The sequence below is a fragment of the Myotis daubentonii genome, chromosome 17, assembly GCF_963259705.1.
Source record: "Myotis daubentonii chromosome 17, mMyoDau2.1, whole genome shotgun sequence".
Lineage (NCBI taxonomy): Eukaryota > Metazoa > Chordata > Mammalia > Chiroptera > Vespertilionidae > Myotis > Myotis daubentonii.
In genome coordinates, this window is record NC_081856.1 from 42,086,451 (window position 1) to 42,114,098 (window position 27,648).

Genomic DNA, 27,648 nt, shown 5'->3' on the forward strand with positions numbered 1-27,648 from the left:
CAGTTTTAATTTTGCTTTCCTTTGGTTTCCTTATCAAGAAAAGTATTGCATAGGATCAGTGGATGAGAATAAGATAATTTCTAAATAGCTCTTTGTAGATACAATTATTAAGAGGGTTTGGTATTGGTCACTACCCTTATTCTTCAGAGTAGCACTGACTTCTCACCAAGTTCAACTGAAATTTGCACTTTGAAAGTTTAGATAAAAGAAAGTTTAATTCCTTGGCCATACAAAAGGCTCAGAAAATTCTAAACAAGCTTTTGCTTCCAGCCCTGGTCTTTTCATGAGTAAAACTCTTTAAGTGATCTTTGTATAGCTCATGCCTCCTAACCCATAGTAGAGACACTCACACTTCTAAGTAAATGAGCAAAAGGGCTTCTTTTGGAAAAGATAGTAGAACTAGGTCAGCAGCACTGCTAATTTTTCAACTTGGGAAAATTTGATATTTACAGATAATGGGGGTTTTTACAAGCAGGCTTCTTGACAGGTAATGCTGACTCTGGAAACATCTTGCATAAAATTCTTTCTCCGTTTCTAGTAAAATGGAATAATAAAATATAGCAGAACCGATATTTCTCCCAGAGAAAAACATGTTTGAACTGATGAACTTGATGTTTAGTAAAAATGTGCTTTAATTATATACTGCATGCCCCTAAAACCCTGGCATGTGCCCTAACCAGGAATGCAATTGGCAACCTTTTGGTGCACAGAACAATGCTCAACCAACTGAGCCACACCGGCCAGGGCTGCTTTAATTATATTTTAAAATCTTACACATAATCAATTATAATTGTATTACTCACTTTTTTCTGAACTTATTTATTGATTTATGAGAAAAATAAGCAGGTAAATCCTCTTTCAGAATTAATGTCATTGGCTGCTAGTGTCAGTGATAACCAGAGTTCATTGTACTGTTGAGCACTTAGCTAAGAAAATACCCTCTTTCTTCCCATATAAAGGAGCTAATCTCCAGAGTTCTAACTTTTTCTGAAATGAAGAGCTCTTTAGTCGTTAATAATGGTTACTACTATTCTGTTCATGTGCATTTGTCAAGTGTTTAATATACCAAGCAAACAAAGTAGGAATAGGAACTATGTTACTTTGATTTTTTTACAGAGAGGAAAGGACAGGGATAGAAAGTTAGAAACATCGATGAGAGTAACATCGATCAGCTGCCTCCTGCACGCCCCCTACTGGGGATGTGCCCTCAACCAAGGTACATGCCCTTGACCGGAATCGAACCTGGGACCCCAGTCCGCAGGCCGACGCTCTATCCACTGAGCCAAACCGGTGCTGGCAGAACTATGTTACTTTGTACAAGAGCTGAAGACCATTACTGGGAGAAATGGTCACTAGCATATTCTTCCAACATGGACTTCTCTTAATGTAAAAGAACTTGGGGCTCTTCTCTTGCATCGATAATTTGAAATGGCACTATGTGAACTAATGCAATCTGCCTTTCCTGCCAGCTCATAGACCAAGTAGGGGAGGTCTTGGTAGTAGCGGAGGAATTTAACACTAGTGATCCCTAAAAGCTTTTCTGCATAAATCCACAAAAAGAAGCCAAAGTTTGAATAGTTTTGTCTTGACATGAAATGAAAAACAAAATGAGGAAAGACATATTAGGAAACTTAATTCACAAAGAAGAATTTAGTGGTGTAAAAAGAGTTCCATATTTTGAGTCAGACCCAACTTTTTACCATATAATAGCTTCTTGGCCTAAGTAAATCCCTCAGTCCCCTGAGAAAACTGAACTCAATTAAATGCAGGTAATATCCACCCCCCCCATAGGATTGTTATGGAGAATAATAATCAGGTAAAAAAAAGCCCTTAACTCCTTCTTGGCCCTGTTTATCTCAGGTTGGGGATTTTGTTTAAAAGCAGTGAAAGCAATATGAGCCTGCCTATAATAGTATAGGGGTCTCTTAATTCAAATCCAAGAATGAGATTCAAAAGATCCAAGAAGCCTTAAAAACTTTTTTCAGGGGCAGAGGGTTCATTACTAGCCAACAAGTTTTCAAAATTTCATTTAAAAATTAAAACCAGTATAAGGCAAAGAATGACTTCCAGAGATCTCCTAGGAGGTGAAGCAGTAAACAAGTGAGTCTAATATTTTAATATTCAGCAACAATTGTTGATTAATAGTAATGGTGATTCCCATTTTATTATGCTTCTCTGCGTTTTTATTTGCCCAGGGCCATTTTAAGATGTTGCTGGACACTTGTTTTTACCTCCAGGCCACAGAACTACCATTAGGCAGGACCAAGCTAGGGAACCAGGCAGCTTTGGGGTCCTTTCTAGTCTGAATATATTAAAATGTATCTTGGACTTAAAAACTGCTGTTTGGAGTTGTAAGCCAAAAATCAGTAGGCACTCATTTATTGGATTAAGGACTTCTCAAAAGAATTCTGTAGTGTTAGACTTATCTTTATGACTAAAGCATTTTCACAGTAATTACTAAGTATTCCACTGGTGAGGTGTTTTGTACAGTTGAGCAGTCTGAGGTATAGGAAGTGGAAATCAAAGAAAATAAAGGAATGAGAATGGGAAGGTCGATGTTTGCTATTGGTGGGAAGGGAAAGAAGAACCAACAAATTGGTTACTTATCTCTTTTTCAGATAACAATCTATAATAATAAAAGCGTAATATGTTAATTAGACCTGAGGACCTTCCCGATGAAGCCAGGGCTGAGAGGGAAGCGGGGTCCCAGGTGCCTGCAGCCAGGGGAAGAAAGGCCTACTCTCGCACGAATTTCATGCATCGGGCTTCTAGTACTTAAATAAGAATGGTGTTCTTTCTACCTGTTCTAGTAAGAGGTGAAGATGACCTGGAAATGTTTGGTGATTATAAGATGAGCTGTGAAGATAGTTAAAAGTGAACTACGAGGAAGAGTTTAAGGATTAGAAATTGGAATTAAAGTGAAAAACTTGACTAATGATTCAAGTATATAAAGAACATGCACACTTTTGAAATAATGATTCAACTTTTAATACACCCAAAAAAGAGGAAGACATTGTAGGCCCTGACCTTTCTAACTGCCTAATTTTAGCACATTTTCTAGACTTAATTAAAATGACATCTTGAAACTCAACTTGGACTTCGTTTTCTGATTGCAAGTTATTGCTGTGTTGACTAGATCATTGGTTCTCAACTTTTTACATTCACGTGATAACTCATGTGTATGATAGACCCCCTGGGCAGTACCAGGGTTATTTGTCATTCCCATTGTAGTAGTAGGAGTTCTACAACCCTTACTCTCCCACTCAAAAGCATATTGGCAAGAAAGTAATATTGTCAGGATAAATATGATCTAACTTATTGGGCAAAAGCTACATTATAAGTCTTTTACTGCTTCTGGTTGCTCATTCATTCAGACTTGATATGCTCTATGCTGCATACAACTTTTATTCTTACCTTTCATTAAATAGCTGCTTTCCCATCTGCTCAGTCTTCCCCCAAATTCCCTACAAACAAAGCCTTTGGCTCTAGTTTGGTGTTCTCACTGTCTCTGATACACAAGCCATTGCTAATTCCCATCTTTATGGCATGAGGGTTTCTGCTTTATTACTCTGAGTTAGAACTTACTTTAATCTTGATGTCTTCTGTTGTTTTCAACTGTAGAGGATGACTTCATTCCTTCATTCTCCTTGAAAACAGGATATTGAATTTGTAAAGTACACTGAAGGAATAGGATATGCTTAATATTTTTTAGGTAGTACAAATTTAAATTAGGTTTGGGAGGAATAGTGTGTTTAACCACCATATCTCAATAGTTCCCATTGTACTAGGTACATTTCTGTGCAATGGTCCATCTCCATTTGTTCTTTAGTGAATAATTCCCTGAAATGATGAACAGCTGATACCTTTGTGAAAATTGCTGTGCAGTAGCAGTTGTCATTTGTCATTGATTTATTAGATTTGCATTTTCTGTTAAGGTATAATGTGACAGTAGTGACATGGTATAGAATAGTCATATCTTGGCAGAGTTCACTAATTTCTTGCTGTTGACCTTCTTTTGCTATCGTGTGGAGTCTGGAGGCAGCAAAGCATGGCTGAGAGTAGTGGTTTATCAGTGTGATCTTACATGGCATGGGCGATGTTTGTTTGCATTGGACTAGATTACTAAAGCTTCCCACATGTAAGCATTTGTGAGTTTCTTTGACAACATTTGTTGTGAGCCTTCTTCCCTCCTCCCCCAAATAAAAATATACTGATAGTGGTATTAGCCTAGGTAGGATGGCAAGGTAATATAAGTAGTCACTCAGTGTGCTCAATTTTTGCTATATTTGAATGCTATTTACTTGAATCATTAATTGACTTGGACTTCATTAGAAAAGTTAGAAACATTTTTTAGTGGAGGTTAATTTCCATCTTACGAACAAGTTTTGGAATCTAGGAGTTTTTTAAATTAGCAATATTACCAAGTAGAACCCAGTGATGAGTTGAATGTTTCATCTCAGCGATTTACAAATGTTTTCTGAGAAAGACCTATTTCTCTTGTTGATCCAAGATTTATGAACTGTCAGCTCAAATTTTTGCCAAAGGTGTAGAAGGGACCTACTTGGACCACATTCATCCCAGAGACACTTGATGAAAATCCAAAACACATTATTATATTTATTTTTTATTATTTTTAAAAAAATATGTTTTATTGATTTTTTTTTTAGAGAGGAAGGGGGAGAGATGGAAACATCAATGAGAAAGAAACATCATTTTGGCAGCCCCTTGCACGCCCCCTACTGGGGGATCCAGCCTGCATCCTGGGCATGTGCCCTGACTGGGAATCCAACCAGTGAGACCTCTTGGTTCATGGGTCAACACTCATCCACTGATGAGCACACCAGCTGGGCTAAAAGTTGACAGTTGAGGACAGTATTTTATATGAAGGCTGTAGTATGATTAGAACAGGCAAGTTCTCAATTCAGTAAATTATTGAATATTTTACTACTATGTTTGGAAATACAACATCCCAAAGTGATCATGCTTTCTGTTAAGAGTAATGACTTTTCCTTCCAGTTTCACCTTTGGTGGTTTTCATTTGATTAAAAGGGGATTATCATCAGACTGTTAATTGTGTCACAGGGATATGACTAAATAAAAGAAATAGAGTTTTTAGTACTGCTTTAGAGGGTGATAAAACCTACCACAGGCTATGGAGACATTTTGGGTTTGAAATTTTAATTCATTTTGTGACTTTGGACAAGTTATTGCTTCTTCCACTTCTTCAAAATGCAAATGGTTTAGGATGTTTTGAGCATTATTGAGTTAACACACTCCTGGTGATATTAAGTAGTAAATATAATGCTTTCCTTTTGTACCTTTGCAATATCACTTAAGTGTAACTTATTAATTTTGATATTTAAGAATTTTAATAAACTGCTTTATTCTTTACTTTTAACATTTATTGATCACCTGCTATTTTATGGGCCCTGTGCTGCAAAAAGTTAATTAAATAAATATTTTTCAAAAAACATCTTCACAACCTAGAGAGGAAAATAGGCATGTACACAAATAATATCCTATATAATAAAGAGCTAATATGCTAATTAGACCGGATAGTGGAACGACCTGCCAGAATGGGCTGGAGGTGAGGCCAGTGAGCCTGTGCCGCCATGGCGGTCCCGGCACACACACACAACCCCCACCCCCCTCCGCAGAGGTGGCGGGAGAGGCAGCATCATGGGCCCGGTCCTGGTCCTGGCACCGCGCCTTCCGCAGAGGCAGCTGCAGGGGAGTGGGCCTAAGCCATAGTCTGACATCCCCCGAAGGCTTCCGGGCTGCTAGAGGGATTCCTAAGCTGGCAGGTGGACATCCCCCAAGGGGTCCCAGACTGCAAGAGGGCACAGGCCAGGCCGAGGGACCTTCCCCCGCCCCCCAGTGCACAAATTTTCATGCACCGGACCTCTAGTAACAATAAGAGGGAAAATACTACTACATGTCGGTCGAATATGGACGAGCTGCTCTTCAACCTTTTTTAAAAAAATGGCTGATAAAATCTAGTCCCATTAGGGAGTTTATACATAATATACAATGTGCAAGTTACAGAACTATCAAAATGGTGTTTTGAACAAACCAAAAAAAAATGCAAACACCAAGGAGCAAATGAGAATTATAATGAAATTTTAGGCTGGCTTTAACAAATCCTTAAACACTAGGGATAATACATCTTGGCTTTATCAAACTTCTTGTTTGATTTTTTAAAAGTTAAATGATGAAGATCTGCCATCTGTTATTAATGAGAAATGCAGTAGTTAAGTGGTCAGGTTTTTATGATTTCATCCATGAAGTTAAGCAGCACTGTTCCATCATATCTATATGATCTTATCACAGAATACTTAAATACTTTGCTTTCTTATGCAGACAAGCACAAGAAGGTGAATTTGAAGTCAAAATGTCTGCTAATACCCACTAAATTGATTCTTTACATCATCTGAGTTTCAGCTATTTTGATGGAGCGTTTTTCTAATTGGTTGAAAGCGAAGGATGGTTACAGTTGAAGGAAAGGAAGCCATTCCAGCCACAAGGGGGAGTAAGAGACTAATTTCCAAATTGATGGGCCCCTCTTGCAACAAAAATACTAGTTTGCATTTGTTTTAGAATTTTAAGAAAGATAAAAGGCCCAGTGGCTTTACAGAGTAAAGTGAAAGTTCTGGGAAATTTCTCTTTGTGCACAAGAGAATTGTGCAATAGAATTGGGATTAAATTTCCTATTTTAGGATGTTCTCTGTGGGGCAGTTTAAGTTTCTTACTTGGATAATAAAGTAAATTGAGGGTTGAAATTTATGGAATCATTGAATTTTAGGTTTGAAAGAGCATCCATACTAGCCTTTCATTTTTATAGGTCAGGAAACTGAAGCTCAGAGATTCAGTGATTTCCATTAGGCCATGCTGTGTAAGCCTTAATAATTATCTGTCCCTTATGGTATTATTCACTTAGTTACAGATTGAAACGTGTTTACTCAGCTATGATGTATGGGTTTTAGGAGTGATGGATTGGGGGCTGTCAGAATAACTGGACTTTAATTAAAAGGCATAACTGCAGTTTTAGACAATATTTTAGGGTTCTTGAATGAAAGTAATAAGACTTACATTTGAGGCCCCTTATGTATCTTGCCAACTTTTAACCCCAGCATTTTTTATGCATGGTTTGTATGAAAGAATATCAGTTTCCTAACTACCTACTCTTCATCTGTTGTGTTCATGGAAGAGGGGCCATGATAGTACAGTCTAAAACAGGAATGAGTTATGGAGGCTTTGGTCTTTCCAACTCATATTTGGTGAGGTCAAGTTCAAGGAGACTGTTACCTCAGCCATATTTTTAAATTGCAGTCCATAAATGTCTCATGAGTGGTTGATTATTTTGATATTCCAGGGCTCATGACATTTTATGTATACTTATATTTGTGAAAATTTAGCACTACTTTTCATTTTGAAATAATTTAAAAATTTTTAAATGGAGGTTAAATTAATTTATAAAATAAGTTATATAACCTATGGAATTTATTCACAAATTATACCACTTTAATCTAATTATGGTTCAGAATTCAATCCAGAATCACACTTTGCATTTCATTGTCCTATCTCCTTGCTCTCTTTTATTCTGGGTCAGTTTTTCAGTCTTCGCCTTTCACAATTTTGGTACTTTTTAAAACAGTACTGGCCAGTTATTTTATAGAATGTCCCTAAATTTGTATGTCTGGCAATTCTTCATGATTAAATTCAGATGGTACATGTTGGGGAAGAATTTCTTTCTGGAAATGATATTGGGCCCTCCTTGGTGCATCCTATTAGGAGACACATGATATATTATTGTTACTTAACCATTTTGATAGGACATTAGGTATCCCAACTCCATAACTTGAAATTTTCCTTTGAAATATATTTTTCATCAATTAATTTTTATGTATATTCTAATTGGCAAGCCCAAATGACAGCACACAGCCCAGTTGAGTGCACAGCTGCAAGTGACCATTCTTTAAATAAATGTATGGACAGTCCCCAACTTAACAATGGTTCTAGTTAGTGATTTTTTAACTTTATGGTGGTGTGAAAGTGATATGCATTCAGCAGAAACCACACTTCGAATTTTGATCTTTTCCCAGGCTAGTGATGTCCAATACTCTGTAATAATGCTGGGCAGCAGCGCGAGCCACAGCTCCCAGTCAGGCACAAGAACATGAGGGTGAACAACCAGTACTCTACAGCATGTACTATCGCCAACGTTTTTTGGATATTGCGTTCTGATAGGCTAGGCTAAACTGTGATTTTCGGTAGGTTAAATATATTAAATGCATTTTGAACTTACCTATATCTTTCAACTTGTGTTGGGTTTATTGGGATGTTACCCCATTGTGTCAGGGAGCATATGTATGAACACTATGATAAGTATGTCGTTTCTTTGAGTTTAGTCCAAGGACCCTTAGTCTGTAAATTCTGATTCCTATTTAAGAAAGAAAAGGTGACCTTGAATTTTATTTTTTAATCCTCATCCGGGAATATGTATTTTTATTGATTTTTAGGGAGAGAGAGAGAAAGACACACACACACACACACACACACACACACACACACACACACATTTGTCTTCCATATGTGCCCCGACCTGGATCGAACCCCCAACCTTTTGGTGTATGGGATGACGCTCCAGCCAACTGAGCCAATCTGCCAGGATGTGGCCTTGAATTTTAAAAAAATCTAAGTGGTGGGGTGGCAAATGTTCAGTGTATTAGAGAAGGTTTCCTGGAATAAAATTGGAAGGGGGATTTTGAAATTAATGCTATAGTGAAAAGAAGATTGATGAGGGTGCTGGATATGATTTGCTCCTATCACTCCTCTTGGTAATAGAGTTCCTGACTTGAAAACAAATTTACTCTGCTTTGCTGCCTGAAACTACCCTCCCACCCTATCGCTGATGGATGTTTTGTCTCCCTTAGCTTCCTTCTTTAGGGTTATTACGTAGAAACCTGGAGCCTTATCCAAGGATTCTGAAAGCCTATTAGGATGTACCTAGCGTGCTCCTTGGCTGCTGTTTCTGAATATATGTGCTTTTCTGCTTCTCAGAAAATGTGAACATTTTTCATTAACGTGCAGTATCAATTTCAGTAATTATTACCATGTTTTGTCTTAACTATTTCGAAGTTTGGTAAGATGATGAACCCTTGATAGTCTTCAGCATGCTGACCTAAGATTTTCATCTCACTCTCTTAAGATCATTCTAAGTTTTCTGTTATATTTAAATGAAGAAGTTCAAATTATACATCTATTATAATTCAACCTTGAACTTAATATTTGAATGCCTACTACGTGCAAAATATGTCTTTAAGGAGCCACTAAATAGATTAAGAATGCTTATGTATGTGAAAAGTTAAAGGTGCAAAATCATAATTTTATTTTAAGTCATACTTAATCTGAATAGTAATGTAGGTGTTATAGAACATAGGATATAAAGTAAAAAATTAAAACTCTGACATTTCACCACCTCAGAGGTAATCTCTCTTTAGGCCTTTTTATACCCTAGAAATTTGCATTCTATCCTTGAAGAATGTACATGAGTAGGATCATAGACAGACTATCCTGTCATGTCACTTTAAGGAAGAGAAATGGTATTTGTGATTAATGATAAGATTTAAGCTTTGAAACAAAAATAAGAATTTTGGAAAACTTGTATGTATACCTTGATCTTGTCAGCTTTCTAAAAAATTTTTATGAGTATAAAGTGATCTTAGGACCAAAAACTTTTAAACCATAAACATGGAGTATTTGTTGTTACTAAGTTTTTTTCTGGAAAGTGTATTATGGTAATTTTCTTCATTATTTTATTGCTTGCAGGAAAGTAAATAGTTGGTTAGGGAATTTGGTTCAGATTGGACTGTTGATAACACTTCTGGTTCTGTTCTAAATGCTTTCTATATATTACCTCATTTAATCTTCACAATCACTTTGTGTATTATATCTGTGACTACTAACTCCCTTTGACATGAGAACCCTGGGCCCAGGGGGATTCCGGAACTTTGTCAAGGTGACAAAACACAGCTAGTAAGCCAGCGATGGCAAACCTTTTGAGCTCAGCATGTCAGCATTTTGAAAAACCCTAACCCCATCTGCGTAGAATGCCAGCTCTGTATCTGGAGCTTTGAGTGGTGCTTTCAGAATTTATATTGTTTCTCTTACACCAAGCTATTGCTCCAGGAAGTGTCGCTGATTCAGACAGCTCTGTGGTGTTTGACATGGTTTCTAGCCTAATTGTTAACTGAAGGAAGATTTGATGTTTTATGCTTCCTATTAATTTCAGGCTATAATCATACTAAAGCACCAGTGAAAGGAGGGATATCACTAGAATAGAGGTGGATTTTCAGTTTATAAACTTTTCATTAGAAACAGTTGGCCCACAATCAGGATTGAATGTTTGTTTCATTTCCTATTAGTGGGAGCAGGTTGAGTCCTAACCCAGGAAGGGCAGTCAGAACTAGATGACCTGTCAGTTGATGTGGTTCCTTAGTTTTTATACACTCTAAAGTCAAAGCACTGCTGTTACATAGACCATCTTTAGATCAAGGCATATGTTACAAAAACTATTGTTAATATATGCTGCCCTGGATAAATTGACTGGCTGGGGGTGGGGGGCAGGAAATCATTACTTGAACCCTATAAATCAATAGCAATGTTGTAGAGAGAGAAATATCTTTCATTTCTAAGAACTCAAGTTTCACATACTTTTATCTGTTGATTAGATTAAGGTTCAGTCCCTGTCTTCAGAATTACGAATTTAGATCTGTATTATGAACCATCTACATCAAGCCTGTCAAACTCAAAGGCTAACACAGGCCAAATACACAAGGTTTAAGTTTATGTGGACCGCAAAAAAACACAAACAAAAGCTTCAATTTTCATAGAAACGTAGGTTTATTTCTATAGAGACATGCTGAATACAAAGGGCTGAAATAAGTGAGTAATCGTTAACATAAAATAGAACATTTTAATAAAAATTAATGTTTTTTCTTGAACATTAACTTACCAGACACTGAATAACTGCACAAATTAATAAGTGTAATGCAAATAAACCTATTTTTCTTGTTCTCTGAAAGCGAAATATTTCCTGTTGCGCACACCAAACAAGTCAGTACAAGATTAATGACGAGGCAATCGCTGCTAAAATATTCGCTGCTAGTATTAATGGAGAGAAATGGTGCACCTGCGCATAAGGCGCGTAAGAGAAATGAATGCAACACGATTATAGTAATCAGTCATTAGCGAATGTTGTAGTTCGTTATTAATAAGTATGTAACGGGATGTTGTAAAAATTAACTTAGCAAATTTTTATTAAGACGTTTCTTACATACCGTTATATTGGCTGGGCCACAAAAATATTTGTTATGGGCCGCAAATTTGTGACATGCTTGATCTACAGAGGTATTGGATATGGGCTTCTAGTGGCATCTTGCCTACTATATAAAATTAGCATGTGCATCAACTCTAATTCTGCAAATTAATCTTAGGTATTTTTTTAAATGTTGACCATATCTTTAAAAGAGACAGAATGGCTGTGTTCAAGAACACATCTTTAAATTAGTTGAGGAAATACTCAATTTCTAAATCAAATTACATTTCAGCAAGATTCATACTGATTAACACTGTTGGCTTTAGTTTAGTGCTTGAGTGTAAGATGTTCATAAATGTTGTGTTTGACCTGAAAATATTTTCCATTGTAAATTACATTTGGGTTAGGAAGTTAATGTTATATGAAAACTTTTATAAGTGAAAGGGAATCAGTAGCTATAACCTTGTTGGAGCTGTGATGAGGCCTCATTGTCTCATATAATGCTGTGTCCCTTTTAAATTCAGATTCTTAATGTCCCAACGTCATCATTACTTTCATTGTACTACTGTAGATGAATGAAATTTAGGAAGTTGCATTGTGTGCTTGGGTATTCTTTTTAAAGTTTTTGTATGTTTTGAAAATAGCTATTAGTCCTTTCTCCCTTTAATTTTCTATTTGGCTTGCATCCAGTTTTTTCCTTGTCACTGCTACTTTCTGATAAGTGGTATTTGCTTTCCCCCCTTTATTCTTATTTGTTCCCCCTTGGTCTTTCCATATATTGGTCTTTTTTCTCTGGCTTCCAAATCTGAAAAATTGAGCTTTTGTTTTTCTTTCGTCAGTTGACAAAACAATATATTTGATCACCTGTTTAGTGTTACAGTTAACTTTAATTCAGTGAACTCTTTTATCTTCCATGTCTTCCCTTAGAGTTTAATGAGACCATCTGATTTATGAATCTTCTCTATAAAATACCCAAGTGATTCTCTCACTTCTCCTTAAAATCTATATAAGGAGTGAAACACACTTTCTGACTGGGTGGCCTATTCCAAGCTTAGACCATTCATACAATTTTTCGCATATTGAGAAGATATCTTGCCTCTTGCTGAACTTAACTAGTCTTGTCTTCTGGAGCCATTCATATAATAGTCTTTCAGTATTCATGATAGTTTCTAGTTTCCTCATTATTCTTGCTTGCTTTCCTTAGAAACTCTCCAGTTTGAAAATGCCTGTCTTGGTACATTATAAAAAAATAACTATACTCTAGATCAGTTCTCATTAGCCCAGTGTGAAACGTAATCATTTTCCTTAACTTTCTATTTTTATTAATATCTCAGAGTCACATTAGCCTTTTTAGTAGGCACATCACCCTGTTAAAACAGAAAATGTAACAGTGGTAGCACAGGTCAGATTGCCTAGTTGGAGTTGTATCTTCACAAGTTAGCTGTGGCTTTAAACACATAACATTGTCTTTTATAAGATGGGGATCATTGTAGTTTGTACCTTATAGGTAAAGTTATGGAAGGATCAAATTAAATAATCCATATAAAAATGCTTAATTGAGGTGTCAATGTCATGTTTATTATTGAAATAATGTTAGGATTATTTTCTTCATTTGTCTATTGTATAACAAACCAATCAAAACTTAGTGACTTAAAACAATGATATATTCTTGTGATTCTTTGGCTTGCCTAGACTCTTGGCCAGTTCTTTACATTGTATTGGCTGAGGTCACTTATTGCTCTGCATTCAGCTAAGGCGAAATAACTGAGTGCCTTCATTTAACATCTACCATGACTGGAGCTGACTTGGCCTTTCTCTCCAGAAGGGTACTTTAACTTTGCATGCTGGCCCAGGGCTCCAAGAGAGCAAAGAGGGGGAAGTTGCCAGTCCTCTCAAGGGTTAGGCCCAGAACTGGAACAGCAATCACTTCCACCACATTCTGTTGGTCTGAACAAGTCAACAAAGTAAGCCTAGACTCTGGGGAAAGGAAATGAAATTTTACCTCTTGACAGGTGAATGAGTGGCACACGTGAACAGGTTGATGGGAATTGGTGGAGGCCATCTTTGGAGACAGTCAATCACAGTTTTGTTCTTTCATAATTAGTTTTCTGAACCAACGTGTTAGTAGTCCTTTAAATTTAATCTTTAGTCCAGTCTTTCTTGCTTTTTATTTTTTAAATCTTAATAGTTCTCTTAGCTTCATGTAATCAGAAGCTTTGATAGACAAAAGTATGCCATTTACTCTTTCTTGGCTTCTTTTATTTTTAACAGCTTTATTGAGATACATAGACATACAAAGAACTGCACATATTTTTTAAGACTTTTTAAAATTGATTTTGAGGTAGAGAGGAAGGGAAAGAGAGAGAGAAACATTGATGTGAGAGTGAAACATAAATTGTCTGCCTCCTGCATGCCCTGCACTGGGGGATCAAGCCTGCAACCCAGGCATGTGCCTTGATTGGGAATCGAACCCACAACCATTCGGTGCATGGGAAGTTGCCCAACCAGCTGAGCCACACTGGCCGGGACAACTGCACATATTTAATGTGTGCAATTTGATGTTTGCTTTCTTGATTTTTTTTTTTTTAGATTTTTTTTTTCAATTACAGTTTACACTCAGTATTATTTTGTGTTAGTTTCAGATGTATCATGTAGTGGTTAGACAAAGTGGAGTCCTGTTCTCCCCTGCCCCACTCACCCATCCCCCCCCCCCCCCATGCCGTCAACTTGGTGTAGTCAGCATTTCACTAGAAACTTTGCCACGATTGATACTTGGTCCTTTTGCTCCATCATTAGGCCAATAAGCAGCCTACTGCATGATTGTGGCCTGCATCTGTACATATGTTGAGTGGGTTAAAGTAATTAACAGTGAAGGACATGACTCGGCAATGTTATTCTTAGTTTCAGTTGTCTTTCCTGCTAGACCACTTATCCACAAACACTGTCTTGCCTGCTCACCCTTATATTCTTAGCGCCTAGCACAGTGTCATTTAAAATGTATTTGGAGAATAAGTGAATGTAAAATGTGAATTAGGAATGCCTAGGTAGAGAATTGATTTCAAGGCTGGGCTTAGTTATTACTACTACTCTTATTTGAAAAGTCTTAGTATCTTAATACCTTAGATATATGTAAATGAGCCAGAGAGCAGTTCACAATTGAATTGTATATGAAGCCTTCTTTAAATTTATCTTTTCTCCAATTTAATTTAAAGTTGTTTTTGAATTCTAGTGAATCACATTACACTATTTCTTTAGTTATACGTACTTATTAGTCTAACCTTTAGCTTAGCCAATCAGAAATAGAATTTACCCTTAAACATGTGGAGTTGTTATAATTTAATCTAGACTGACTTCAAAGCCATATACCATGTCTCATAGTTGAATGAAAAATGCATTACCTGAAAAGGCCTGGTCATTTGTTTCTTAAGTGAAAAAAAATCCACTATCTTCTGTTGTATGAGGAACATTTCCAAAGAGCATGTTGTTCAAAGGGTTAAACACTTTTGCAGCTTAGAGATCTTTGAATATGAAGGTGTCTGGGTGTGGAGTAGTAACAATTTTGTTATCCTAATCAAAGTGCTCTTCTGATTTCAGGCCAGTGGTTTGTTTTTTTTTTTAAATTATTATTATTATTATTTCAGTCCTCACCCAAAGGGTATGTTTTCACTGTTTTGAGAGAGAGGATGGGGGGGGGGGGATATGAAACATTGATGTGAGAGAAAAACATCAATCGGTTGCCTCCCATAAGCACCCCGACCAAGGATCAAACCTGCCACCTTTTGGTGTACAGGACTAAGCTCCAACCAACTAAGCCACACGGGCCAGGGCCAGGCCAGTGGTTTTAAATATTGGTTAATAATCACAGGGGACATTTTAAGTTGACTTAGGTCACCTTCATTCCTTTTTTTTATAATACAGTGCAGCTTAGTCCTACTGCCGACTGGGCTGCTACCCACTTCATCCATGTATTTTATTAGCTAAAAATTACTTAATGAAATTAAAGGTTTACTCTTCAGAACTGTAATTTTCATAATTCTGCTCTCTTAATTTAGTTAGGAAAACTAAAACTTTTACTTTGAACATCTTTACCTGTCGTGTGAAGTATTACTTGAGTGTATTCTTATAAATGAAGTTAATTTTGTTCTGTTTCCTCTGTCAGGATCTCTGGTAATTTCTATTCATTATTAGTTTCTGCTTAAGTCATAATTCCTCCAGAGTCCCAAAAGATTAATCTCTTGTGTTTTTTCCATTCTATCATGACTACCTTGAAAATGGAAATTTTGCCAGCTTGTTAGAAAATGTGGACTATCATTGAAACATACAGTCTATATTGGCATGTAAATAGCACTATGGGAGAGGGGGAAGGGTGGTATTCAAATGTATAAACCTTAAATAATAAACTGTACACTAACTTCAAATTTCAAGTGTTGCTGTCTGAAGCATTCTGTTTTTAAAGCCACAAATTCATGAACCTACTGCATTCAACAATTGTATTATTGGCGATGACTGTATTAAAGTTTAATAACTTAGGCTAGTGTGCTCTTAATAAATGCAGGTTCCTTCAGTTTTGTAAATGTTTTATTCTTATTATGACTTTCTTTTCTTCCCAAGTCTCTCTTGGAAAAGTTCTTGATCCCCAATGCTTCACAAGCAGAGAGCAAAGTCTTCTATTTGAAAATGAAAGGCGACTACTACCGTTACTTGGCTGAGGTTGCTGCTGGGGATGACAAGAAAGGTATGCTGTATTTTCTAACCTGTATAAAAAGAAATTGTGGAAGTGGTCTTTTTCTAAAGTGCAAGCAGTTTTTTGTTGTTTTTGTTTTTTTTAATTGCTTAGAGCACTAAATGAAGGACAGTAATACATTTTTTTTCTCTTTTTTTTTTTTAGTCCTGAGACTATATACTGCCTAATACTGGTATTCTAAAATTGCAGCTGGCTGAAAAGCCAATTTTGTGCATAGGAGTATTTCCTCAGTTTTAAGAAATAGCAATCACAGCATAACTGTAGAGCATTGTAAACTAATAAAATATAATACTGAGATGATTAGAGTCGTTTTTGTCTTGACATTGACTCATAGCTAGTGTGAAGCTTATTTTTTAAATTAAAGAACCTCATTCAATTGAGGTTGCTACAACTTGATATTTCATAGGATATTTCGTTGGATATTGAGGGATGAAGATGAAGTGCAAGTTTTATCAATATATTTCTGTGTTTTATTACCCAGGGATTGTGGACCAGTCACAACAAGCATACCAAGAAGCTTTTGAAATCAGCAAAAAGGAAATGCAACCAACACATCCTATCAGATTGGGTCTGGCCCTTAACTTCTCTGTGTTCTATTATGAGATTCTGAACTCCCCGGAGAAAGCCTGCTCTCTTGCAAAGACGGTATGTATTTTACCTGTTATGTGGAAATACAGTGATCTTTATTATTTGAGCACTGAAATGTACTTTTTTAAATCGTAGGCTTTTGATGAAGCCATTGCTGAACTTGATACATTAAGTGAAGAGTCATACAAAGACAGCACACTAATAATGCAGTTACTGAGAGACAACTTGACAGTAAGTACATAGTTAATGTGGTTGATGAGATTGTTGTTTTATAGATTACTATAAGGGATATTTCTGTCCTTTTTTTTTTAATATTAATGACAAGATCCTATCTGCTGTTAAAACTGAAGAGAATCACTGTTAAAACTGAAGAAAAAAACACTGTGAAAACAAATATTAAACCAAAGACTTAAAAATATTCAGTTTTGCCCTGACCAGTGTTTCTCAGTGGTTAAAGCATCAGCCTGCAGACTGAAGGGTTGTGAGTTCAATTCCTGGCCTAGAGCATGTACCTGTGTTGCAGGTTCATTCCCTGGCCCCAGTCGGAGTGCGTACAGGAGGCAACCAATCAATGTCTCTCTCACATCGATGTCTCGCTCCTCCCATCCCCGCTTTCCACTCTATCTAAAAAATAATAGTCATCAATGGAAAAATGTTGTCAGCTGAGGATTAACAACAACAAATAGTTGGGTTTCATTAGTTACATATATATCTATTGTTAAAATAATTTTGGAACCCATGATTTTTGCATTTCAAACACACAGGCCATTTTATTTTCCATTCTAACCTGGATGATGCCATTTTTTTTCTTTTCATTTTAGTTACAGAAGTGTTTAGGTGTTGGTACTGAAGACTTCTTTGTGTTTAAATTCCATTAAAAATATTTTTCTTGGCTATAAAGTTACCTCCATATTTATTCAGCTGTGGCAGAGCATTAATAACTTCACTTACAAAATTTCAGATACTCCGCAGAATCCAAATAGAAATCTATTTTTGCCTAGTCTCTTGGTTTAAAAGGTCATGATTATCCTTGGAATATACCAGACCCCCCCCCCCCCCCAAAAAAAAGGCCCACATGCCATTATCACTGAAAAAAATTGACAATTTTTTAATTATGTTAAATATCTCAATAGTGGTTGAGTGTCAAATTCTAATTGTCTCTATTTGTCTTTAAATTGTTGGGTTTTTAAAAACAGTTTTTTATCTGAATTGGGTCCAAATAAAGTCTACATATTGCAATTTTTTTATATGTCTCTTTGGTCCCATAGGTTTTCCCATTCTCCTTCAGATAAATATTAAATTTGAAGTTAGGTGAAAAATTATCAAGTGTCTGCTGGTGTTCTAGGAAGGAAGATTATAGACTAATGCTACTGGTTTTTGTGTGCTTTAGGGCCTTTTCTCTTGGGGACTAAATCATTTTATACATTTCATTTCTTCGAATTTTATTCTTGTCCACTGCTAATTTCCTGAACCAGTTCTGCATTCTAGTGTTGAATTTCTTCGCAGAGAGTTTTTTTTAAAGTCTTGTGTACTTGTTTATTATTACTAAACACTTTAAATTATTATTAATTTTTTTAAATATATTTTTATTGATTTCAGAGAGGAAGGGAGAGGGAGAGAGGGATAGAAACATCAATGAAGAGAGAGAATCATTGATCGGCTGCCTCCTGCACGCCCCCAACTGGGGATCGAGCCTCCAACCTGGGCATGTGCCCTTGACTGGAATTGAACCTGGGACCCTTCAGTCCACAGGCTGACGCTCTATCCACTGAGCTAAATCAGCCAGGTACTTAACATTATTTTAGAAAGTGTAATTAGGGGGCTACTTACAAACTTGTGAGATTTTTATTTTGATCAAGAGAATAAGCCATGGTTTCTTACAGAATAAATCTTTTTATATTAAATCAGAGGCCCGGTGCACAAATTTGTGTACCAGTGGGGTCCCTCGGCCTGGCCTGCGGGATCGGGCTGAAACCGGCTCTCCAACATCTCCTGAGGGGTCCTGAATTGTGAGAGGGTACAGGCCAGGCCGAGGGATGCAGGAGGTTGGCCAGCTGGGGAAAGACCGCAATAGGGCTCCAGGGCATGGCTGTCCCATCTTGCTCAGTCCCTATCAGCCAGACCCCAGCAGCAAACTAACCTACTAGTTGGTGTATCTGCCCCCTAGTGGTCAGTGCACTTCATAGCGACTAGTCAACCAGTTGACTGACTACTCCCTGGTGGTCAGTGCACGTAATAGCAAGCAGTTGAGCGGCCTTAGCATATCATTAGCATATTACACTTTGATTGGTTGAACGGCCGACTGGGCAACCAGACACTTAGCATATTAGGCTTTTATTATCAACACTAATAAAAGAGAAAAATGGTAATTGGCGTACGAGCTTCCCTTTTCATTGGCTAATCAGGGCTATATGCAAATTAACTGCCAACTGAGATGGCAGTTAACTGCCAACAAGATGGCGGTTAATTTGCATATGTAGGCACAATGCAGGGAGGCCAAAGGGAAAGCAGGAAGAAGCCCCCTGCCACTGACAGTGATCGGAAACCCAGGGGGGAGCTAAGAGGGCCGCCTTTGCCCTGCCCCCCAGCCATGATCGGAGAATCAGGTGCCTTTTCCGCCCTGGCCAGTGATAGCAGGAAGTAGGGGTGGAGCCAGTGATGGGAGCTGGGCATGGTCGAAGCTGGCAGTCCCAGGAGCTAGGGGTCCCTTGCCTGGGCCTAAAGTGAAGCCCACGATCGTGGGGCCGCTGCAGCTGCGGGTCCCGGCTGCCCGGGCCGAACACCTAGGCCAGAGGCATCAGGCCTGGGCAAGGGGCCGATCCTGCGATTGGAGGGTGATGGGGGTCAATGCCTGAGGGCTCCCAGTATGTGAGAGGGGGCAGGCTGGGCTGAGGGACACTCCCCCCCACACACACCCAGTGCACGGGGATCAGCGGAGCCGCGAGGCCTCCCGGCACCGGCATCAGTGTGACAGGGGGCAGTGCCCAAACCCCCTGATCGCCCTGCGGCTCTGTGTGCGACAGGGGGCGGGGCCACAACCTCCCTATCTGCCCTGCTCTGTTCGGGACAGGGGAAGGCGCCCCAACCCCCTGATCAGACCTGCTCTGTGCCTGATAGGGGGGAGCTCCCCAACCCCCTGATCGCTCTGCGGCTCTGTGTGTGACAGGGTGCAGTGCCCCAACCCCCTGATCGGCCCTGCTCTGTGTGTGACAGGGTGTGGTGCCCCAACCCCCTCCTCCCCCCGCCCCCCCCATGGGTCCTGCTCTGTGTGTGACGGGGTAGAGCCATAACCTCCCCTTCGGCCCTGCCCTGAGTGTGAGAGTGGCGGCGCCCCAACCCCTCTGATGGGCTCTGCTCTGTGAGTGACAGGGGCCAGCGCCCCAACCCCCTGATTGGCCCTGCTCTGTGCGTGACAGGGGGTTGTGCCGCAACCTCCCCATCGACCCTGCCTTGAGTGTGACAGGGGGCGGTGCCCCAACCCCCCAATCGGCCCTACCCTGAGAGTGACTGAGGGTGGCATCGCAACCTCCTGATCCTCCCTGCTCTGTGCATGACATGGGGCGGTGCCCCAACTCCCCAAATGGCCCTGCTCTGAGCCCGACCAGGGGCTGCACCTAGGGATTGGGCCTGCCCTCTGCCACCCGGCAGCAGGTCTAAGCCAGCAGGTTGTTATCTCCCGAGGGGTCCCAGACTGGGAGAGGGCACAGGCCGGGCTGAGGGTCCCTCCCCGAGTGCACAAATTTTTGTGCACCGGGCCTCTAGTATAGGATAAAAGACGTGGAATTTGCTGGCTAATTTTAATATAATTTTTTATATTTTTTTCTGTTTGAAATGACGAGAACTTGTCGTTCTGAAAGGTAGACCCTGAGACCTAGTTACTATGTTGTATTGTTTGCCTCTCCCAATTGGTTGCCTCTCCCACACTCCCAGGCTGGGAATTGAACTCACAACTTGGATATGTACCTGACCAAGAATTCAGCTATCACCCTTTGGTGCATGGAATGATGCTCCAACCAGCTAAGCTGCCCAGCTAGTGTGGCTCCGTGTTTGAGTGTCAACCTGTGAACCAGGGTTTGATTTCTGGTTGTGGGCTCGATCCTCAGTTTAGGGCATGCAAGAGGCAGCTGGTCAGTGATTCTTCCTCATCATGGATGTTTCTACCTCTCCCTCTTCCTTCCTCTCTGAAATCAATAAAAATATATTTTAAAAATAAAAAACATTGAGATTTTTTCCACTTAATTTTTCAGTGTATAAGCAATATAAAATTTAAAATTGTCTTGAATCAATTTTTTATAATGACCTCTAAAATTATAGCATAGTAATAAAACTAAAAAAATTAATATTTCAAGCACCTGAAGTAATTTTTTAACCTGCTGAAAAACTAACACTGATGAAAAAATTAATAGAATCCATAATTCTACCACTATGGGACAATTCAATTTTTACCTCTTAAAAGATTTGGTTCTGACCATGCTGGTTTGTGTTCAGCTAAATTTGTATTTTTACTTAGTATCCTGGCTCTTGAATTTCATGGGTTGTGGGATTCTCTTTGGAGTGGGAGTATAAGTTTTAAAAGGAGGAAGTGCCTTGTGCATAGGCCAAATTAGTTGATTTAGTTGCACTAAATGTGTACATCCATCTGCCATTGGAGCTATTCAGGACAATCTAATATTCTGATAATTATTGATACTTAGCGTTTCTATGATTTCTTCTACTTTCTCTTTACTTTCTGTGACTAACCATGAATTTCCTACATTTGACTTTATTTGAAGACATCTGTTAATATTTTTTTCAAACTGAAACATGCTAAAAATCTGTCCTTCTTTTACCAGTTGTGGACATCGGATACCCAAGGAGATGAAGCTGAAGCAGGAGAAGGAGGAGAAAATTAACCGGCCTTCAAACTTTTGTCTGCCTCATTCTAAAATTTACACAGTAGACCATTTGTCATCCATGCTGTCCCACAAATAGTTTTTTGTTTACGATTTATGACAGGTTTATGTTACTTCTATTTGAATTTCTATATTTCCCATGTGGTTTTTATGTTTAATATTAGGGGAGTAGAGCCAGTTAACGTTTAGGGAGTTACGTTTTCATCTTGAGGTGGCCAATATGGGGATGTGGAATTTTTATACGAGTTATAAATGTTTGGTATAGTACTTTTGGTACATTGTGGCTTCACAGGGCCAGTGTTAAAATTGCTTCCATGTCTAAGCAAAGAAAACTGCCTACATATTGGTTTGTCCTGGTGGGGAATAAAAGGGATAATTGGTTCCAGCCACAGGTGTAGTTGTTGTGGGTACTTTACGTTTTGGAGCACTGAGAGTGCTGTGTTAGAAGCGGACAGCCCACGGGCGGTCCATGCTGAACCGTGTGTGTATCTGTGGACTATCAGTCTCAGTGCGCACACCTTCGACGACAGCTGCGGAGTGTTCCTTTAGTTGTGACCCATTTAACTCTGGATAAGGGCAGAAACGGTTCACATTCCATTCTTTGTAAAGTTACCTGCTGTTTGCTTTCATTATTTTTGCTACACTCATTTTATTTGTATTTAAATGTTTTAGGCAACCTAAGAACAAATGTACAAGTAAAGATGCAGTAAAATGAATTGCTTGGTATCCATTACTTATGTATATCAAGCATAGCAGTAAAACAAAAAACCCATGTATTTAACTTTTTTTAGGTTTTTTTTTTTTTTTTTTGCTTTTGTGATTTTTTTTTTTTTTTGATACTTGCCTAACATGCATGTGCTGTAAAAATAGTTAACAGGGAAATAACTTGAGATGATGGCTAGCTTTGTTTAATGTCTTATGAAATTTTCATGAACAATCTAAGCATAATTGTTAAGAACACGTGTATTAAGTTCATGTAAGTGGAATAAAAGTTTTATGAATGGACTTTTCAACTACTTCTCTACAGCTTTTCATGTAAATTAGTCTTTTGGTTCTGAAATTTCTCTAAAGGAAATTGTACATTTTTGGAAATTTATTCCTTATTCCCTCTTGGCAGCTAAGGGGCTTTTACCAAGTTTAAATACAAAGTTTATCATAACAAAATACTACTAACAGAACTACTGTTCCCACCCACGTCCCATACTCCCCATCCTCCCAGCCCCCCAGACTCCCTGAAAAAAAGGTGTTGGGTTTGTTTGTTTGTTTTCAGAGGTGTGGGGATTGATTGGAAAAAAATAATATGTTCCATTTAAAATTGTAGTATGGCATTTTCTAACTTGGAAGCCACAATGTTCTTGGCCCATCATGACATTGGGTAGCATTAACTAAGTTTTGTGCTTCCAAATTGCTTTTGTTTTTAAGAATTTCTTGATACTCTTATAACCTGCCTTCAACTTTGATCCTTTATTCTTTCTGTTTGTCAGGTGCACACAGGATTATCTTGTTCAGCCTTCTGTCTGTCACCAACCATTGTTACTTGGTGGCCATGTGCTTGGGAAAAGGCCGCATGATCTTTCTGGCTCCACTCAATGTCTAAGGATACCCTGCTTCCTTTGCTTGCATCCCATAAACTATTTCCCTCATCCTATTTACTGCAGCAAATGTCTCCTTGTTTTATCTCCCCGTGAAACTCCACCTATCTGGAATGGTCTGTCATTGGCTGCCTTTCAAATCTTTTTTCCTCTCTTCTTTAAATAATGGGGCTAAGTTATACCCAAAGCTCGCCCTACAGACTATTTCCTAAGTACCTTGCAAAAACACCAAATAAAAATACCATTTTAAAAGGTGTATTTTTTCTTTTAGAATGTAAGCTCCTCATGAGCAGGGACAATGTTTTCTTGTATGTTCTATTGTGCCTAGTACACTGTAAATGCTCAATAAATATTGATGATGGGAGGCAGCGAGTCTTGATGATAAGGGGGAGAAACCGAAATCCCAAATACTGTTTTGTTGCTTGTTTCATTATGACCTCAAATTAATTGGGAACTATCGGCCCTTTGGACAGTTGTCCCAAATATTACAGTCAAATAAAAGTGCAGTGGAGCCCTTGGGGTCTTTCTTTCCAATGAGAAAAGATCTCATGAATTTGGAACAACAATGCATTTTCACTCAGAGCTGCCTTTTTTTTTTTTTTTTTTTTTTTAAATTTCTCCCGACTCCCAGGCCAAGGACATGAAATAATCCATAGCTTAGAATTTAGCTGGACTGAGGAGATGGATCTCATTGAAGTATAAGTAAAATCTAAAGCTTGTCACATTTGCCTATTTATGTGTCCGTCATCCACTAAGCTAGTTTGATTCTGAAGTAAATTGTGGTAGTACTTTCCAACCTGGGATTTTTTTTGCCGTGGATTTGAAAAATAAAATGTTTGTAATTTATTTGTTTAATGGTTCCAAATCCAGGCTTCATGTCTGTTTTTGTCAATATGTAGTTCCAGGAATTTGGAGAATTCAGCGTGTTTTGTGTGTGTTTTTGGAATTGCTGAGGAACACATGTCTATCCACTTAGAGTTGTGCTCTGAGAGTAAAGCAGCGGTGTGACCGGAAGTATGGACTTCTCTGCAGGTTGCGCGTATGGTCCTGGCTTTTTAAAATAGCTGCTACTTTGTGCTGCATGTGCTGCAAGGATCATAGAAGTGTATGTCAAGTGGCTTAACTATAGGGGCACAATATCTTCCCCTTTCTGTCTTTCCTGAAAAATATGCTGCCATGGCCCAAAGCATATTTTAAAATTAGTCGAGGCCAATTGGGGCCTGCAATCGTAGATTATTTGTAGCCATACCTCAACTTGAGAATGTGACCTTGATTAAATAACCTGGAATTCTATGGTGAGATGTTTAAAAATGTCATAGACTTTGAATGCAGATATAAGGATTTTGATGTTTAAAAAACTTGCACAGACTGAATGCAGATACAAGGGGTTTGGAGACTTTCCAGCAGTGGCAGTATCATTTAAATGGTTTATATCATCTTGAGAGGAGAATAGTACTTTATTTGGATGCAAATATAACATAGTAGAGTCACTGCATGAGAGCCTGCAATATTAGAGTTTCTAATTGATGCCGTATGCTCAGAGATAGTTTTACATGTCCCATCAGGGAAAGGTGACATCTTACATAGCTTTTAGTATATTTTGTCTTACCACATAGGAAATTACTATAGTGGAAGAGAAATATCTAAAGCTGATGGCTGAGTCTGGGGATTTGTAAAATAGCTAGATTTGGATCTTTTCTAAATGTGAGATTACATCAGTGAATTGCTTTTGTTATCTTGAGTGTGTCTTACAGCAGTGACAATCTTCTTGGCTAACTCTGGCTCTCCTTTTAAAAGACTAGTGACCTAAAAGTATTTCTGGGTCTGGGTGAGTATATAAAGAAATTTCACAACAGTCTTCTAAGAAGGATGGTACTCTGGGAGACAAAATGGTGTTCAATAACTCATCACAGTAGATGTGCTTTAAAAATTCAAAAACTGACCTTAAAATATTGCTTGTGTACATCCAAATCTGCTAATGCTGCTCATTTGGGCCCTTTGAAGACATTATGTATGACTGTCAACCCCACGATTTCAGAACCTGGAAGTTATTGCAACAGCAAAACTCTTGAGAGGCCAACTATTTGGAAGACATCTGCCTCTGCCCGGTCCTACTTTCATAACCAGTTTAAGAATGTTCAGCCATCATGTTGGACAAGCAAGTGTGTGTCTTTTGGAGCAGAAACCAAGAGACTGAACATGTTTAGGCAGAGCTAATACCCTAGGTCAGCGGTTCTCAACCTGTGGGTCACGACCCCTTTGGCAGTCAAACGACCCTTTCACAGGGTTCACCTAAGACCATCCTGCATAGCAGATATTTATGATTCATAACAGCAAAATTACAGTTATGAAGTAGCAACGAGAGTAATTTTATGGTTGGGGGTCACAACAAACTTTTAAAGGGCCAGAAGGTTGAGAACCACTGCCCTAGGTGATGGCAGACTCAGTTGATAATACTTGAGTCCATGCCATGAAATTTCTGAAAGCCCACACCTGTCTAATGTTAAAGACTTGTTAGTATGAAATCAATTTACAATTCCCAAACTTCAAAATCTACCAATATTTTCACTAGGTGCTTACATTTTTGTTATTGGGTGTTGGTTTGGGCCAGCACTGTTAGATCTAAGACTTTCAGAAGATTTGTGTTTGAGTCAAGATTTGGCGAATGAATGGGATCCAGATGGAGGTTACAGTATGTGCAAAGGCATCAAGAGAACTTAAGAGAACTTCCCTGAACATGAAAATGGGGCTCTGTAGAAAAGATAAATAGGTTATGTTCTGCTATCTAAAGCTGTGGTTTTCACTTTTAATGCTTTTGATCATCTGAGGGGAACTTGTTTTAAATGCCTGTTCCCAGCTCCAGGTCTCAAAGATTACAATTTCTTAGATTGGAACCCAGGAGTAAGCATTTTGGGGAAATCCCCTGGGCTGTATGATTCGGTGTCTGCGCTGCTGAAGTCCAGGGGTAGGGCGAGCATATGCAATGCATGGGAAAGCGGGTGTGTACAACTATTTCAAGCCAAAGCTATTTCTAAAACTACATTTTGCAAAACAAAATTTGTGGATCTGCTCAGCAAATCTTACTTCCCAAGTAAAGAAGGTTAAAGGTTACCTATTACAACCGGTTTTTCACATTAATGACTCTGGTTTGGTTTGAGAGGAGATACCATAGAGAACTTTTGCTGTGTCAAGAGGAGAAAAGTAACACAATGTGGATTTTTTTAAAAAACGGATGCCATCTATACTGCTTAACTCATGCCATGCACAAAACTCAAATCCAGAAGAATGGACTTAAACTCCGGAAAGTTCATAAGATGTGGATAAATAATTTCCTGGCTTTGAAGTTGGTAAGGAAAGATCTCAAAGTGGACACAGAAAGCATAGCTTAAAAAAAAAGTATACATTAAGAAAATGTAGGAATTTTAATATAAATTCAACTACATAAAAAAGTAAATACAGTGGGGCCTTGACTTACGAGTTTAATTCATTCCGAGACCAAGCTTGTTAAGGAGCTCGTTAACTCAAATTACTCTATCAACTCAATGCAGAAAATCTGCCGAGAGACAGCTGCTATCTCAAGAAACTCGTTAGTCGGGACACTCATAAGTCAAGGCCCCACTGTATCGAAGTGAAAAGATAAGCAACTGAAACAAGATAACATACATACAACAAAGTATTACAAGAAAAGGAGAAGAAGGCAAATATTTTGAACATTCAATTTCATAGAGGAGTTATGTGACCAATAAATACACAAAGATGCTTAAGGAAATGCAAAAACCAAGACCACAATTTGATAACACAACTTTACCCTATTGATTAGCATAAGTTGGAAATTGTCACACCAAATGTTGGCTATGATGTGGACTGAGATCTCTTTCACATTGCTGATGGGAGTGTAAATTAATACACCCCTTTGGGAAATAATTTGGCATTTTCTTGTAAAGTTGAACATTTATATCTACAACTGAGCAATTCTTTCCTGGGTATATCTCCTAGAACACTTGAATGAAATGAGTATTCACAGCTGCACTGTTCGAATTGTTTTTAGCAAAAAACAAGACAATCCAAATGTCCATTGAAAGAAAATGGACATTTATCCAATGACGGTATTAATGAAAATGAATCAACTACAGCCCAATTGGTAACATGGGTGAATTTTTATAACAATATTGATTTTTGCCCGGCTGGCATGGCTCAGTGATTGAGCATTGACCTTTGAACCAAGAGGTCACAGTTCAATTTCTGGTCAGGGCACAAGCCCTGGTTGTGGGCTCAATCCCCAGTATGGGGCATGCAGGAGGCAGCTGATCAATGATTCTCATTGTTGATGTTTCTATCTCCCACTCCTTTTCTGAAATCAATAAAAATATATTTTTAAAAATACTGATTTTTATAAAGCCCCAGTAGACTACATAATACAATATGATATCCTTATAAAGTTCAACAATTAAATCTTTGGCTTAGGGAGTTGTATACGTGATAAAATTTCTTTTTCCTCTACCAAGAATCTGAATG

General features: G+C 38.3%; 1 protein-coding gene across 1 annotated transcript in view; it reads left to right on the forward strand.

Moving 5' to 3' along the window:
- YWHAZ (tyrosine 3-monooxygenase/tryptophan 5-monooxygenase activation protein zeta) overlaps positions 1 to 23,645 on the forward strand; it is a 28,848-nt gene extending 5,203 nt beyond the window's left edge. Inside the window, exons 3-6 of the mRNA XM_059672059.1 lie at positions 15,929 to 16,052; positions 16,543 to 16,706; positions 16,785 to 16,880; positions 21,482 to 23,645. Coding sequence (XP_059528042.1) covers positions 15,929 to 16,052; positions 16,543 to 16,706; positions 16,785 to 16,880; positions 21,482 to 21,541 — 444 coding nt within the window. The 3' untranslated portion in view covers positions 21,542 to 23,645. The remainder of the gene's footprint in view (positions 1 to 15,928; positions 16,053 to 16,542; positions 16,707 to 16,784; positions 16,881 to 21,481) is intronic.
- The last annotated feature ends 4,003 nt before the right edge of the window (positions 23,646 to 27,648 follow it).